Source organism: Nicotiana tabacum, chromosome 19 (assembly GCF_000715075.1).
Source record: "Nicotiana tabacum cultivar K326 chromosome 19, ASM71507v2, whole genome shotgun sequence".
Lineage (NCBI taxonomy): Eukaryota > Viridiplantae > Streptophyta > Magnoliopsida > Solanales > Solanaceae > Nicotiana > Nicotiana tabacum.
In genome coordinates, this window is record NC_134098.1 from 137694051 (window position 1) to 137711037 (window position 16987).

Sequence of the window (16987 nt, forward strand, 5' to 3'; positions counted from 1 at the left end):
ACCCCCTCCCCCACCAACCCAACCCCACTCATCCCAACCCCTGCCCCACCCCTCACCCCAATCCTAAATAAAAATATTACTAATAGTACTTTCTTTTCATGTTATAGATAGATTATTTTTTCATTTCAACAAATTAATATTTTCTTTTCATGATATAATTTTTTTTTATTTTAACAAAAAAAATACTTTCTTTTCATGATGCAGAAAAAATATTTTCTTTTATTTTAACAAAATGAGTATTTTTTTTTCTGATGTAGAAAAAATATTTTCTTTCATTTCAACAAAATGAGTATTTTCTTTTCATGATATAGAAAAAATATTTTATTTTCTTTCAATAAAATGAGTACTTTATTTTCATGTTCTAGAAAGTGTACTTTCTTTATCAACAAAGAAAAGAATATTTTTTTTTAGCTACGGAGCACAAATTTCAAACATTGTTTTTGCGTAAAAAAGTAAAGTAGCACATTAGTTTCTTTGGTTTTGTGTGAATTTTTAGAAGAATAATTAAATTCTTGAAAAATAAAAGTTCTGTAAAAGTTAGGTTTTTTTTTGGGGGGGGGAGGGGGGGAGGGGGGAGGGGTACGGGAAACATGTGGACTTTGGGGAAGGGGATGATGAGAGTAGCACAAAATAAATATTTTATACTCTCTAACCAAACACTAGAATTTTTTTTTTTCTGAAAACGTTTTTCAATCACCAACCAAACATGAGAAAATAAGTGATAAAACCACTCATTTATCATGAAAATATTTTTCATGGAAAATATTTTCCTTCGTACCAAACACATCCTACATATAATAAATCTATAGTTTAACTACTTTAAGTAGCTTAAGGTAGGGACTTTTGCATCTATACCTGATTTTGGGATCACAATTGAATCTATATCACTTTGCAAAAAATATTTGCAAGCTTACCCACTTTACGATTAACTTTAGACTTGTCACGTCCGAAGTTAAAAAAAAAAAATTAGTCTAAAGTGAAAAAATTACACTTGAGATGCACTTAAGGCCAAATATATTTGAAGTGCAACCAATGGTTTCATGCACTTAAGGTCAAATAGGCATGAAGTGCAAATTGCCCAGAAACAAAAATTTGTTATTCGAATTTTAACAATTAAATATACGATTTAATATCTAAATCTACTCCAAATGAGTTCAAATTTGAAACACAACCTCCAAATATCATCAAGAACAAATCCCAATCATCAATTTGTCAAAACAATAATAAATTTAACGAGCCCATTTTGCAATTAAGAAAAGGTAGAAGAAGAAACCCTAAGCAATAGTAAAAAATAAAGTGTCATAATAGCTCATCACGGTAAAATATCACAAACTATCTTAAAATATATTCACAAACACCGTATAAAATTACTGTCACCCGAAGAAGAAGTAGAAGAAGAAGAAGAAGAAAAATGAGAAAAATAAATAAAGTTATTTAAAAAATGAGTATAAGATAAAATAAAAATAAAATGTGGGTACAATTTAAATGAGACGACCAAATATGGTGATAGTGCAATTTTTACTTTAAGGTATTGGTTCTGAAACTATAATATTTTTCCTTTATATGAAAATCTCTTTGGGTCAAGTTTACCAACTGAAATGTATAAAATGTTAAACCGAACAGCACTATTAATGCTCTTTTTTTCCAAATAGAATAGACAACTGTGAAAGCAAAGCACAACCTTTGACCAATTCTCCCTCTTCCTCTGCAACGACGACTATCACCATTCTTCCCCTTAGACCGTTGAATTTTATTACATACTACTATTCCATATTATTATTGAACTTTAAACCCCCCCCCCCCCCCCAAAAAAAAAAAAACCACAGAAAGAGCACGATTATTACAGTTTCTTCAATCTCTGATTTTTATATGCCATTCTCAATTTTCCAAGAAAGTAAAAAATCTTTTCTTGAAACTTTTTGTTGATCCCGCTGTGACGTTTGCTTCAATTATACTGTGTTCTCTGCTTCTTTTGGGATTAGGGTTTTGATTACTTTTTCTGGGTTTTTGACTGCTGAAGATGTGGTATGTGTATGTGAAGCTGTGAGTGATTTGTAATGAAGAAAATCTAGGTTTTAGGTGGTGGCGGTTGTGGTGAATTGGACTGGGTGGAATAATGGATCAATGGATATTGGGGATCTTGGGCTTTGTGTCAGCTTTTCTTTGCTTAATTGGGCTGCTGTTGGTTCCTGTCTCCGCTAATATTGAAGGTCTTCTTTTGAGTCTACATTTTCAGATTGTTTGATTCATATTAAGTTGAAAAGATGTTGACTTTCTGCTTTTTCTTTGCTTAAACAGATTGACTGTTTAATAATTGGAGTTAAAATGGGTATATTCATTGCATTAAACAGTTGAATTGCAGTTAATTAATCTTATTCTGAGCTTAATTTGTGAATCATTGTGGTCTCGTAGTTATCGCTTAGATATGGGTTTTTTCCTCTTTAGGGGGTGGGGGTGGGGGGTGGGGTGGCAGAAAAAAGACCAGTTTGAGTATAACTAATAATAGAAAAGTTGCTAGTTTAATGTGCTTGGATAAGCTATTTATTTAACAATAAGGAGGTTAATTTTATTGAAGAAACAGCCTTTATAAAGTGATGAACTATTAATGCTTATTAATTACTAAGGAGGTACATGGATAAGCTAATTACTGAGTATAACTAATAATAGAAAAGTTGCTAGTTTAATGTGCTTGGATAAGCTATTTATTTAACAATATGGAGGTTAATTTTATTGAAGAAACAGCCTTTATAAAGTGATGAACTATTAATGCTTATTAATTACTAAGGAGGTACATGGATAAGCTAATTACTGATTATTAACCACTTCATGTAAGACAGGTGATGCATTGAATGCGCTGAAGACCAACTTGGCTGATCCTAACAATGTTTTACAGAGTTGGGATCCAACCCTTGTCAATCCTTGTACTTGGTTTCATGTGACCTGCAACAGTGAGAATAGTGTAACTAGAGTGTAAGCTACAGAAAAACCTAGGTTCTTTCCTGGTTTTTCGTGCTATGGGGTTCATTTATCAATTTAGCTCCATTCGTTTTACATGCAGTGATCTTGGAAATGCAAATTTGTCGGGTCAACTCGTTCCACAACTTGGTCAACTCCCGAATTTGCAGTACTTGTAAGTTAACTTTCGTGATAATTGAACCGACTTTCTGTAGTATTTCTGTTTCCTTGGCTTGTAGTTTATTAGCAAATTGTCATAATGGACATGTGATATATGCATCTATATACCTGTGTTAAGTCACTAGTGTTTTTGTACTCTGAGTAGATTGTGATTGGATAAGTTTGAAATAATCCTAAATAGGTACCAAGAAAGTTAATGTTAGTGTATAGCTGTTCGTAGGAACCGATAAATCTATTCAAATATCATGAATGATCTAACTCAAGGACGGGGAGTATGGAAATTGTAAGGGTTAATTTCTTCTTCATTCAATTTTCACTAGTATATGGTGCAGTAGCTTTTAATTATATTCAACCCTGACAATCCTTATTTTGTATTCTTCTGGTCGAGAAATTATGATATGGTGAGTACCACTTTCAGTTATGTTGGTGATGCTTTATGTGCGTTGAGTGGGCACGATAAGATATGCTGTTTCTTGTATGTATAGATTATTGAACATTATTGAACTTGTCAGGGAACTTTGATTTGCTCCATTGACTTGATATCCGCACCCTAATTAAGAGAAAATGTTCATCTTTTTCTACAGGTACTAGAATGTATCTAGTGGATATACCTACATATTCCCTAGATCCAAGATGATGTACTTCTTTTAATTTGTCTAAATCTACATGATACTTCCTCTCAAATGGCAAAGTTGCAACAACAACAACATACCCAGTATTATCCCACACCGTGGAGTATGGGGAGGGTATTGTGTATGCAAACCTTACCCCTACCTTGTGAGGATAGAGATGTTGTTTCCAATAAACCCTCGACTCAGAAAAGTATAAGCACCACATTAATGAAAATATAGACAAGAAGCGACAGTACCAAAAAGCCATATAAAAGTAGAGTAAAAATAACAAGACAGTAAGGTGATCGACAATAAAAGAGAACAACGGTTAGTCATACAAACCTACTACCAACATAAAGCGAGACTGCGTGCCAATACTACTGTTATGAACACTCTAGACTACCTACTCTACTACCCTAATCCTCGATCTCCATACCTTCCTATCAAGGGTCATGTCCTCGGTCAGCTAAAGCTGCGCCATGTCTTGCCTAATCACTTCTCCCCACCTTTTCTTTGGCCTACCTCTACCTCTCCGTAGGCCCTCCAATATCAACCTCTCACACCTCCTCACCGGGGCGTCTGTGCTCGTCCTCCTAACATGACCAAATCACCCAAGCCGCGCTTCCCACATCTTGTCCTCAATAGGGGCCACACCTACCTTGTCGCGAATAACTTCATTTTTGATCTTATCTAATCTGGTGTGCCCGCACATCCATCTCAATATCCTCATCTCTGCTACCTTCATCTTCTGGACATGAGTGCTCTTAACTGGCCAACACTCAGCCTCGCCCCATACAACATCGTTGGTCTGATCACCGCTCTGTAGAACTTACCCTTAAGTTTCGGTGGCACCTTGTCACACAAAACACCGGAAGCGAGTCTCCATTTCATCCATCCCGCCTCAATACGATGTGTGATATCTTCATCAATCTCCCCATCCCCTGAATAATAGACCCAAGGTATTTAAAACTCCCTCTCCTAGGGATGACCTGCGAGTCCAGCCTTACCTCCCCTTCCCCTCCTTGAGTCTCGCCACTGAACTTACACTCCAAGTATTCTGTCTTGGTCCTGCTCGACTTGAAACCTTTAGATTCCAGGGTCTGCCTCCATATCTCTAATTGCGCGTTCACACCGTCTCGCGTCTCGTCAATCAATACAATATCATCTGCAAATAGCATACACCACGGCACCTCCCCTTGGATGTGGCGCGTCTGTACGTCCATCACCAGAGCAAACAAAAAAGGGATGAGTACCAACCCCTTATGCAATCCCATCATAACCGGAAAATGGTCCGAGTCCCCACCCACCGTCCTCACTCGGGTCTTTACTCCATCATACATGTCCTTAATGTAGGCAACAAGTACACCTCTAGCCTCCAAACATCTCCACAAAACCTCCATTGGAACTTTATCGTATGCATTTTCTAAGTCGATAAACACCCTATGCAAATCCTACTTTCTCTCCCTATACTGCTCCATCAATCTCCTAACAAGGTGGATGACTTTTGTAGTCGAACAACCCCGGCATAAACCCAACTGGTTCTCGGCAATGGACACACTCCTCCTCACCATTAGCTCTACCACTCTCTCCTAGACTTTCATAATATGGCTAAGCAGCTTGATACCCCGATAATTATTGCAATTTTAGATATCACCCTTGTTTTTGTATACAGGAACCATCGTGCTCCACCTCCACTTTTCGGGCATCTTCTTCGTTCTAAAAATGACATTAAATAACCTAGTGAGCCACTTCAAACCTGCCTTGCCCGCACTCTTCCAAAACTTCACCAGGATTTCATCCGGCCCGGTCGCTTTGCCCCTGCTCATCTTACGCATAGCCCCCTCAACTTCATCAACTCTAATCTGCCTACAATACCCAAAGTCACAACGACTCCCGGAGAGTTCCAAATCACCCAGTACAATGCTCTTGTCCCCCTCCTCGTTCAAGAGACTATGGAAGTAGGTCTGCCATCTCCGACGGATAAGCCCCTCATCCAACAAAACTCTACCTTCTTCCTCATCCAATAATGGCAAAGTTACAACGTTCAAGAATTAAATTACTGCAATGATAGTCCCTGTTTCCAGATATTTCAGCTATTATTCTATATTAACGATCTATGTGAATTCACTTCTCTTATAAAACAAGTACTTATAATGCACTTTTCTAAACTTCAGTTGTCCAAGCTTAGTTAGACTGAGAAGGAGGGGATTTATTTGACAGTAGAAACACATTCTATTTGTCCTTTTGAGTTTGCACTATTAGGCTATGAGTTTCTAGTGTTAATAATTTCCATGTTTTCCAAATTCTCATGCCAAAATGTATCTTTTCTTTATTTTGGTTGGGAATATTTTATCTGAGTTAATTCATAAGAAATGTGTCGTGATTGTACTTCCACTTTGGTTAGCAAATTTTATATCTTATGCACCTTTGAATTGGTCGACCAATGGAAGCTGATAGGAAAACGCCTCTTCTGCTTCAATTATATTGATTTTAACAAATCCATATGCTGGTGATTCTGTTGAACATAGAATACTTAAAACTTTCTACATATTGCTTCATTTCTTGCTTGCTAAGCTGATAGTTGATTATGCTACTCTCAAATTGGTCTGGAGACTTCTTCATTTCCTTTATCATGATGATAACCCTATCTGTAGATTGTAAAAGCAGTACTGTAAAAGAGTCTCCTGTGAAATAGCTTAAAAGTTGGATGGGTTCCTTTCATAACTTTTGTTTGAAGTAGCAAGATGAGTGAGTGAACTGAGAGATGCTGTAAGCAGTACTGAATACTATTTCCATGGAGAGAATCCCCTCCGCTGCAAATGTTCTTCAAACTCATTGTGAACTTCCTTTTTCTCTCTCAAAAGGTGTAGTGTGTGGATGCACTTCTTAACTTCTAATGTGCTACATTGCTATGTTATGGCTTATGTGATAGCCCTTTATTTTTGCAGATTGTGTGGTCGGGAAGTTGCTGAACTAATTGCTTACGACCTCTTTTCCTAATTTCAGGGAACTTTATAGTAATAATATAAGTGGAAGAATTCCTTTTGAACTGGGGAATTTGACGAATTTGGTGAGCTTGGATCTTTACCTGAACAGGTTAAATGGTCCAATCCCTGACACATTGGGCAAGCTTCAGAAACTACGATTCCTGTACGAGTTATTCATCCTTTTGCCTCTTTTACTGTGTGTTTGTTTTTGGTCTTCTTTTCTTTTGCTGAATAGTTTCTTAAGCCTTGAGCTTTTATTTTCTGAAGATTTAGCTTACTCAAAAATGGCACCTACTATTTTAGCAAAAGTGAAAGTTGCTAATAGTTTAGAGCAAAACTGTGCTGTCAGAGCGAACCTTCATTTCTCTTGTTTAGTTATTTGGATAATGGGGATGGACTTGCTCTTTATTGGCCAAGTGGCAGAAATGTCTGCATGAAGACATGAAATTTTCAAACACCTGGAGTATCAAGGCCAATTGGAGACAGTATCATAATTTCTAAACATAGATTTTCTATGTGGCTTATATTATTCATATAGAGGGAGAGGAAGAGGATGCGGAAAAAGAAAACTTGAAGCAGCTCATAGCACTACCAAAACTGGGTGTCTTAGGGTGTCCGAATGAAGGACACACGTGTCCGAGAATTCAAATAAAAGTTACAGGATTAGACTCACACTGCTCGATGTGTGTCTGACACCAGTGCTTGACAATGAAATTTGTGTCCCGTGCATCACACTTTGTTCGCAATTGTCCATTATTTCTTGGCAGGCATTGTTCCTATTTCCCTTATATAGGCTGGCAAAAGGTTAGGTGGATATGAGTGGTCTATAAAATTGCGGTTGCTGCTCTGTATCACTGCCGCTGCTTAACAGGATAGAAAATTTACATGCTATTCTTCTTATTACATGAAACCCTGAGAATGTTGATAATTCCTGACGATTGCATATACACACATAAAACTCAACCTGCAAACAGTGTCAAAAAGCTTTCTGGGATATTGGACATGAATTTGTGGCATCTTTTGATATTCCTATTTTTTCTTCATTACTCAAGCACTTACCATCTATATGGTACAAATGGACTGATAAATCAGCTGAGTCCTGTCTGCTAAAGTTTGGTCTAACTTTTTTCTTATTTTTTCTTTGCCAAATTGAAGGAGGCTTAACAATAACAGTTTGAATGGACGTATTCCCATGTTGCTAACCACAATCATGTCACTTCAAGTGCTGTAAGTATAAAGCTGGTGCCCTTTTTATCATGTGCTCCTTTCACTATCTGCGTTTTCTAATTCTTTTGGTGCTAATGGTCATTTCTCTCAATGCAGTGATCTGTCAAACAATCAGTTAACAGGACCTGTTCCAGTCAATGGTTCCTTTTCGCTTTTCACTCCTATCAGGTCTGCAAAAAACACTAGTTTATATTTAAGTTCTGACACTGGAATCGTGATAAAGAAAATCTAACATCTGAGTGTCTATATTTCAGTTTTGCTAATAATCAATTGGATATTCCTCCAGCTGCTCCACCTCCTCCTATTTCTCCGACGCCCCCTTCTTCAGGTTTGTTGAAATAATTTATCAAAAACTAATTTATGCTTTTTATGGGTTAAGAAGCTTTTAAATCTCTCATCTCACAGTTTTTCCCTTTTTCCTATTTTCTTTGGTAAAAGACCTTTACCTTTGATCACTAGGAGTGAGGAGATATTGGGAAGAAGGAAGGGGAAGGGCTGACTGCTTTGGGGAAGAAATGAGCCCCTAACAAGATCTTTCTTTTAAAAGCTATTCGTTTGCACATTATAATAATTGTTACTGTTCTAAAAGCATGTTTGGTCAAGCTATCAAAATCAGCTAATTTTGAGAAGTACTTCTATTAAAAGTGCTTTTTTTGAAAAAAAAAACACTTATTAATGTTAATAAAGTAATGTAGTATTTAATAAGATATGAGCATTATTTAAAATATTAATATTATTTAAATAAATGAATGAGCCAGCATATTATGATTTCTTATTTTTTATTAGTTTACCAACTCTTAAATTTAACTTCTTTATGGAATATGCCTACAAAATAAGTAGAGAAGCAAATCTAAATCAAAAATTACAAAAAAAAATAATAAAATCATGTAAAGAATATTACCGGTACTCTCATAATAATGATGTCAAAGGAAATAGAGCAAAATGTGCGTTGAATCTTATATTTGGCTCAAAAAATAAAACAAAACAACCTTTTTTTTAAAGAATCAAATCCTACTTCCAACAGTGCCCATAATCTTATGTATTTAATGGTCTTACTTTAACCATTTCTCTCGTTAGGTTTCTGATAGTATAACCGACATAGATAAAATAACAATATGAAACTTTAATGGATAATTCTGAAAACTAGAAAGTTACGTACTAATTAAAAATGGTAACTATAAATTTTTGATATGGGTATTCTTGTCTTACAAAATCAAAAGCAATTATTTTTGGGAGAAACTACTTTTTGAGCTTCTGCTTTAAAGCTAAAAGACTACTTCTACTACTCAAAAGCACTTATCTCTTCGCCAAAAGCTTGGCCAAACACCTTTATTCTCTAAAATAAGTTTTTTTATTTATATAAGGCACTTTTGACCTTTCAAAAGTTTGACCAAACAGATTATAAGCGAGATAAGTATTTTACAGGTGATATTTGGGATTATCTACTGCTAGATAGGTTGTGTAAATAGATTAGACTTACATGTGATATAGAAGTGTACGACATCGAGGATGTAACTATATACATTGAATGTTGTGACTATAAAAGGACCCAAACATAAGAAATTTATTGTCGTGCTTTCTCTCAAATTCTTTCCCCTTATCTCTTGTTTCTCACATAGTATCAGAGCTTTGGTGAGAATTTAGTTGTGGTGCATTTACCCCGACCATGAATGCCGTGCATTTACCATCAACTTGGGGGAGAAAAATCCGACCATGAATGCCGTCCAAAGTTATCCTTGTCTTCTGTTAGTGCTGTACATAAACCACCACCACGAAGAGGCCGAATAGCAAACAGTTACCAGATTGATGTAAATAAATTGAGGGATATCAACCTAAATCTGCTTTTTTTTTCTTTGTTTGCACGTTAGCTTCACAACATATTCCTAGGTGTGAGCCATTTTAAAAAGAACATATTCCTACAATATCCCTTTTCTTAAAAGTTTAGAACTGTCTGTGTTAAGTTTTAGTCATCCATCAAACAATTATAACAACTTAAAAATTGGAAATTCCTAGGTGTGGGCAACAGTGCAACCGGGGCGATTGCTGGAGGAGTTGCTGCCGGGGCCGCTCTTCTGTTTGCAGCTCCTGCGATTTTGCTTGCGTGGTGGCGTCGAAGGAAACCACAAGACCACTTCTTTGATGTTCCTGGTGGGAGGCCTCAATCAAACATCTGAATTAGTTTTTTGCTTTTAATTTTAATTTATTGTGTTCTCAAAATTTTACCTTGTTTTGCAGCTGAGGAGGATCCAGAAGTTCATCTTGGACAACTCAAAAGGTTTTCCTTGCGCGAATTACAAGTTGCAACAGACAATTTTAGCAACAAGAATATACTTGGTAGAGGAGGGTTTGGCAAGGTTTACAAGGGTAGGTTGGCTGATGGCTCTTTAGTTGCGGTTAAAAGATTAAAAGAAGAGCGTACTCAAGGCGGGGAGTTACAGTTTCAGACAGAAGTAGAAATGATTAGCATGGCTGTGCATCGAAATCTACTTCGTTTATTGGGCTTTTGCATGACAGCAACTGAACGGTTGCTTGTTTATCCATACATGGCGAATGGAAGTGTTGCTTCGCGCTTAAGAGGTATCACTTAGTCTGGAATTTTCTGTATTTCTTTTTCTATTCCTCCTCCATTTAGTCAAAATACATCAGCTCAAGCACTCGAAAAAGCTAAAAACCAATAACAATATTTATTTATTTGTTCTTTTTTCATTCTCAGAAAAATGTTTATTTATTCTTTTTTGGAATAAAGTTATGGTCTTGTGATAAATTGGAAGAAGTTACTGCAGAGGTGTAGATCATTGTGTAAACTTGACATTATTTGATTGTAGTGGTTGTATTAGTAGTTAGTGAGTTATAATGATGAGTATGAAATCCTAGTGTGAAGTTGATGTTTCTTTTCCTTTTTGTTGCCATTACTTTTGTCACTCGTTCTCCAGCTGAGGGTCTATCGGAAACAACCTCTTTGCCTTTCTAGGGTAGGGGTAAGGCTGCGTACATCTCACCCTCCCCAGACCCCACTTGTGGGAAAATACTGGGAATGTTGTTGTTTGTTGTTGTTGTTTGTTATTGTTGTTGTTGTTGTTGTCGTCTATCAAGCAATTTCACAAGTGCTGCCATCCTTGATATCCTACCAAACGTTATGATATCTATTCAAGTTTTATCATCTAAATTCGTAGGGTCAGGAATAGAAAGTAATTCTCTTCTGTGCTTGAAGCACACGATACCAATAAGTAAATTCTGTTCAAGCCAAAATAGGAAATTGCCACTAGTTTACTTAACATCCTGAATTTGTTCTTATGGGGAAATTGACATTCTTGTAGAGCGGCCAGAATCAGATCCACCACTCGAGTGGTCAATAAGGAAGCGTATAGCACTTGGATCTGCAAGAGGCCTTGCTTATTTGCATGATCATTGCGACCCTAAGATCATTCACCGTGATGTCAAAGCTGCAAATATATTGTTGGATGAGGAGTATGAAGCAGTTGTTGGGGATTTTGGGTTAGCCAAACTCATGGACTACAAGGATACTCATGTTACCACTGCTGTACGTGGTACAATTGGGCATATTGCCCCTGAATATTTATCCACTGGTAAATCTTCAGAGAAAACGGATGTGTTTGGCTATGGAGTTATGCTTCTAGAGCTCATAACTGGGCAAAGGGCTTTTGATCTTGCTCGACTTGCAAATGATGATGATGTCATGTTGCTAGATTGGGTAAGCATTTACTAACTTCTGTACATGCTCTAGTTGTTCTAATTCTAGCTTATCTGTAGATCTTTTCTGATTGATTCTGGAGACCTCAATCATTTTTCTCCTCTTTTATAAGTCAAAGCTTGATATTCTTTGTAATTGCCAGTTTTTGTCGTGCAACTGACTTTTAAAATGGAAGTGAGCATAGGTGAGAGGGACCCCACTTTCCTGCATTCGTCTCCCTACAAGCAGAACACCATCGTTTCTGTACCCAATATGACGAAAAGCTGATTTGTGAAACCTACATCATTTCTTATCATTAGTTCCAAATCATACAGACAACAACCCTACGCGAAATGGGGACGAGCGGATAAGCGAGTAAGCGAAACAGTCACTTCCCTTCCCCTGCCTTTCCCTCTTATATCCCCAATCCCATTTCAGTCCTTTTCTCCCTTCCGTACCCCTGTATTTAACCCACATCCACTATACTCCCCTCAACGACAAATATCAGATTCTCCTCATCTCGCTCGGTCTTTACACACAATACAAGCTCATAGCTCTCTTTCTTTCTTCTCTCAAGTCTCAAGGCTGCGAATTTGTGTCTAAAGTAATAAGTATGAATTTATATTGTGAGCTTTACCTTATAAAAAAATTATTGTGAGCTCTAGTAGGGCTTACATTGCAGTTTAGCATGTATGATTTCAGTTATTTTTTATATTAGATCATTCAAAACATCCAGGTTTCCAAAATAATATTATGCATGTGACTTGGATTTATGCACTCTGTATTCTTTTTGTTTTTCTAGAACTTAACCATTTTTTGCTAAAATGTTTGTCACATTTGCGTTGCGGTCAGGGTGGATAAGTTTTATTATCTTAAAATAGCAGATTGTTCGACAACTGATCTTTAGTGTGAAAATTTCTTTCCCCCTTTGGTTAGCAGAAACACTTATCTTGCATATCCCCGCATCGGAAGATTCAGATAGTCCTTTCATGCCAAATTGACTGTCGCTTTTATGCAGAGAGAACTATGCATATTCTTTTTTTTGTACTGAATTGCTTGGCTATTTCCTCTGTATTTGGTTAGTGTTGCATTGGAATGTAGGTGAGGTAAAGACACACTTAGCGAGAGGGGACTCCTTTGGGAGGATCCTCGAGAAAAAGAACTCTTCCTTGAGGAGAGAGAGAGAGGACGACAAGCCTTTCACTGTGGTTGAAGTAACTTGAACTATTAGAAAAATGAAAGACAAGTTGCTACTCGAACTTGGAAATTAAATAAAGTGACTTCTGAACTGGGAAATTCAACGCGATTCAAATATGAGCAGAGAACCAGGAGCCTCATGCTCTCCGGTTTTCTGTCTAATCAGTCTCCCATAGCTTCTTTGGTGAATGCTTTCTTATTATTTTGATGAAATTAATAATTTAGTGACGCGATGAGGTGTTTTGTTGTAAATGGAAGTCATATGAATGAATGGTTATGTACCTTAGTTGACCTCAAAACATTGGCTGAAATTTCAGGTCAAGGGACTTCTGAAGGACAAGAAGTATGAAACATTAGTAGATGCAGATCTTCAGGGTAATTACGAAGAAGAAGAGGTGGAACAGCTTATTCGGGTAGCTCTTCTCTGTACAGGGAGCTCGCCAATGGAACGTCCAAAGATGTCAGAAGTGGTTAGAATGCTTGAAGGTGATGGCTTAGCTGAGAGGTGGGAAGAATGGCAGAAAGAGGAGATGGTCCGTCAGGACTTTCCCGCTCACCACCCTCACACTGATTGGATTATCGCAGACTCCACTTATAATCTACGACCTGATGAGTTATCAGGGCCAAGATGATCCATCTTTCTGCAATTCTGCCAGCAGCACATATAGGACTCATTATCCTCTTTGTATTTGTAATTGCCCAATTTTCATCTTTGTGCATATTATTTTCCTTCCTTTTCATTTTTAAGCTTATATTTGTATCAGGAATTTTGATGACATCAGAATGTCTATAGTATACTGAGTCATTTTTACAGGTTTGAATGTGAAAGTTAATCCACAGCAGGAATGGCTGTGGAAGCACAAACGTATTTTCTTTTTCTGGATGTATCAGATAGTGGGTGTTTTTTTGGACAAATAAATACACAACTTTACAGTATTAAAATTTCAGTTGCCTGCCAGGTTTTGTGTTTCAAGAAAGTTTATTGGTGAATGCCAGATAACGGGAAAGAAAATTTTCGATGCTTCAGATATCTCGCTATGCAGAAAGCATCAGAGAAGTAGGAGATTGATATTAGTCTACAAAAGATTAATTGAAACAGTTATATATATATATAGTTCATAAAGCAGTCTAGTGTGCAATGCTATCTTTTGAGAACTCAGAAGGAACAGATGATTAGCGAAAACAGTATAATTTCATTCACCATTAGCATATTGCCCTTATCGAAGCTGATTAAAGAGGAGCATCTTTACATTAGCGCACGCATATAATTCATCTTCTTTCCATGGCTGCATGATAAATCAAGTGCCTAAAGGATCAATTCTGCTGACCACAAAACAAGTACCTGATCAGACATGCACAAAGATCATACAACATACTTTAGCTGAATTATATTATCTCTGTGGAAATATATATATGTTGGGAGGCTGCAATATACAGTGTTGCTGTTTCCTCAAGACTCAGCTTCACGTACATCATGAAAAATACAGAAAGGCAACATCAAAACAAGGGGAATCGCAACCTTGTGTAACATAACTATACATCAAGGATCTGGCAGCTAACCAGCTCAACAGATCCACCACTTCTCGATGCAATAACTCTCCACATATTCGCTTCAGATCCTAAAACCAGTTCTGGAACTTCATGTACAATTTTATTTGATGAGGTTGATGGAGAAGGAACTGAATGATTTTGCCTATCAGCTTGCATGACCATGATATTGTGATTTGCATCTTTAGTGATCACATGGAGCTTTCCAAGAAAACCAGCAAGAAGATAAGGAGACTCAGAATCGTCGTTAATAGGTATATCTCCTTCAATCACTTTCCATGTGTCATCTTGATGATCATAAACTTTTATTCTAGCACTATCTAGAGTAGTAGAAGGATCCAATGCATACAGCTCTCCTTCAACAGTGACACTCAACTTTGTTCCTGCCTGCCTAGCAGGCCAGCCATCTCCCATGCCAATTGGCATTTCAACCCATGCATTTGTTTCGGGATCATACACCTCTCCTCCAACATCAACAAAAAAAGGCCAGCAATACAAACTTTGAGGAACATATAGTTTCCCCTGATAAGATGTCATCCCGGTAGCTATAGGTTTGAGTAGATCAGCAAGAAAAGCAGTGGGTAGCATCTGAGCTTTTGAAAATGGCATGCTCGGGACTTCAGACCAAATACCGGTATGAGGATCAAATACTTCAGCAGATTGAAGGGGAGTAAGTCCACCACGATCCCGAGTAACACCTCCTACTACATAAAGCTTTCCATTTAAGACACCCGTCTTGCAATAAGCTCTCGCAATCGACATGGGACTTACTTCATTCCAAGAGTTTACAATAGGGTCATACCGCCAAACAGATGTCATGGCCGCAGCTCTAAAGAATCCCCCAAGTGCATAGAGGCATCCGTCAACAGCTCCAATAGCACACCCACAAAATGGAACTTGATCCAGAGCATTTTTCCTACCAAGCCAACCTCTTATGGCATCAGCAATTCTAATACTCGAATCCACCATGTTCCACGCCCGAAGTCCAGATAAACCACTTTTAGGTCCATCATTGACTGTCATTGCAGGCATTGGTGGCAACCTTTGCCACTTTATGGAGATTGGATCAAAAGCATACCACAAAAGCTTATCACCGTCAGTCTTTGTCAAGAGATAGAGCCACTCTTCGGTCGTTCCAAGTTCTTTTCTACACCTATAAAGTTCAGAGCTCATCACAGCAGCTTTCCAGCTCCGTGAAACTAATTTTGCACTTAAGTGGTGTATTCTAGGAAGTCTGGCGAGGATTTGAATAGATATCTCATCGGGTAGACTCGGAATCAATCGTGGACTATGCTCCCAGAAGCTATCAGATGTCCTTTGTCTCTTGCATGATACACTTTGGGAATCCTCAATGAGCTCCCCCACATTAGATTTGTTATTAATCCGACTCAATACGCCACCCATTAGTCTTTCCCCTTTTATGCTGCAACCTTGATAACTTGCACCCACCAATTCAATGCATGCTTCTATTAAAATGCCACAAATCAATAAAATTCAGCTAGCATCATAAAGGGGAAAGGGAAAGAATGAAAAAGATCAATCAACTAGACCTCAGTCCCAAACTAGTTAGGGTCAGCAATTTTAATCTTCTATTTCCACTATCCTCTGTTCAGGCCTATAGATTCCAATAAGCAAGAAGTTATATTAAACAAAGAAACTTTGGAAAAATGAAGTTTGGACCTAGTAAGGATACAACAAGCTATCTGGGCAAACAAAAAAGGTAAATACAGACTGAAAAGAAATTGGACTAAAAGATTGCATTAAGCTTTCGAGAAATTGAAATTCAGCATGAAACAACAGAAATATTAACTAACAAACAGCTGAAAATTACTCTCAGACAGATAAGCATCATTCATCAACAAACTCTGCAGGATTTTCACAGATATCCAAGAAACAACGTAAGAACCCAAATAGTAAAAAACCTCAAAAATTGAATCTTTATTGCATTAGAATCCTCCAGAAAGTGCCACACCACACCAAATGAAAAGGGGTTGAAGGATCACATCAATACATCAAAACCCATAAAGGAAATCAGAAAATTTCCCAAAAGAAAGAATTTTTACCTATGCAAAGATGAAGAAATAGTTGAAAAAACTGAAAATTAGGGCTTGGCTGAAGAGCTTTGAAGGCGGTACTATAAGGTGGTGGGGACAAAGGGCCCCGAGGGGAAGGAATTCTCAGAGATAATTGAGCTCTCTTCTACAGCCATTGTCTCATGTTCTTTCTGTAAATAACACAGCGCCCGTCGCTGTAGCCTTTGTACGTAGGATGTATTAGCTTAATTAATTTTTTGTTAGTGTATTTCCAATTATATATAACTAATATTTTTATACATAATAAATTATATCATTACAATTATCATAATTTTTAATATATGAATAAAAATATATAAAGACATAATTGCTCTTTTAAAATCGTTAATATATAACTAATCTTACAATTCTTATACATCACACCAAACAACCTCTAAGGAACAAAAATAAAATAAAAGAAAGCTAAAATTCTTTTTCTTCCCTTTTTAATTACGTATTTGCAATTTTAGTAGTAGTTAAATAGACACGAATTATGTGATAATAAAAGGATTCAGATTC

At 37.1% G+C, this 16987-nt stretch overlaps 2 protein-coding genes across 5 annotated transcripts; one reads left to right on the forward strand and one right to left on the reverse strand.

Moving 5' to 3' along the window:
* The first annotated feature begins 1633 nt into the window (after positions 1 to 1633).
* On the forward strand, positions 1634 to 13790 carry LOC107830517 (BRASSINOSTEROID INSENSITIVE 1-associated receptor kinase 1). The gene is made up of 11 exons (XM_075238710.1): positions 1634 to 2210; positions 2838 to 2970; positions 3059 to 3130; positions 6753 to 6896; positions 7889 to 7960; positions 8057 to 8128; positions 8215 to 8288; positions 9974 to 10108; positions 10196 to 10537; positions 11278 to 11672; positions 13166 to 13790. The coding sequence occupies exons 1-11, from the start codon at positions 2117 to 2119 to the stop codon at positions 13478 to 13480; spliced, it is 1848 nt and encodes a 615-aa protein (XP_075094811.1). The 5' UTR covers positions 1634 to 2116; the 3' UTR covers positions 13481 to 13790.
* Positions 13791 to 14213: 423 nt separating this feature from the next.
* LOC107830516 (F-box/kelch-repeat protein At1g22040) lies at positions 14214 to 16636 on the reverse strand. 4 transcript variants are annotated; one of them, XM_016658104.2, is made up of 3 exons: positions 16460 to 16624; positions 15947 to 16011; positions 14214 to 15862 (listed from the first exon to the last, which is right to left on the reverse strand). In XM_016658104.2, exon 3 carries the CDS (start codon positions 15798 to 15800, stop codon positions 14382 to 14384), a length of 1419 nt encoding a protein of 472 aa, XP_016513590.1. In that variant the 5' UTR covers positions 15801 to 15862; positions 15947 to 16011; positions 16460 to 16624; the 3' UTR covers positions 14214 to 14381. The 4 variants fall into 4 exon arrangements, with proteins under 4 accessions (XP_016513590.1, XP_075094808.1, XP_016513589.1 ...); XM_075238707.1 differs by lacking the exon at positions 16460 to 16624 and adding an exon at positions 16319 to 16431; XM_016658103.2 differs by lacking the exon at positions 15947 to 16011 and having other exon boundaries at positions 16460 to 16636.
* Between the last annotated feature and the right edge of the window lie 351 nt (positions 16637 to 16987).

Coding starts and splice junctions, on each gene's coding strand:
- LOC107830517 (XM_075238710.1), top strand. CDS start 2,117: ATGGATCAATGGATATTGGGGATCTTGGGCTTTGTGTCAGCTTTTCTT. Junction 3,131..6,752: donor CTCCCGAATTTGCAGTACTT/GTAAGTTAACTT, acceptor TCCTAATTTCAG/GGAACTTTATAGTAATAATA. Junction 10,109..10,195: donor CCACTTCTTTGATGTTCCTG/GTGGGAGGCCTC, acceptor CTTGTTTTGCAG/CTGAGGAGGATCCAGAAGTT.
- LOC107830516 (XM_016658103.2), bottom strand. CDS start 15,800: ATGGGTGGCGTATTGAGTCGGATTAATAACAAATCTAATGTGGGGGAG.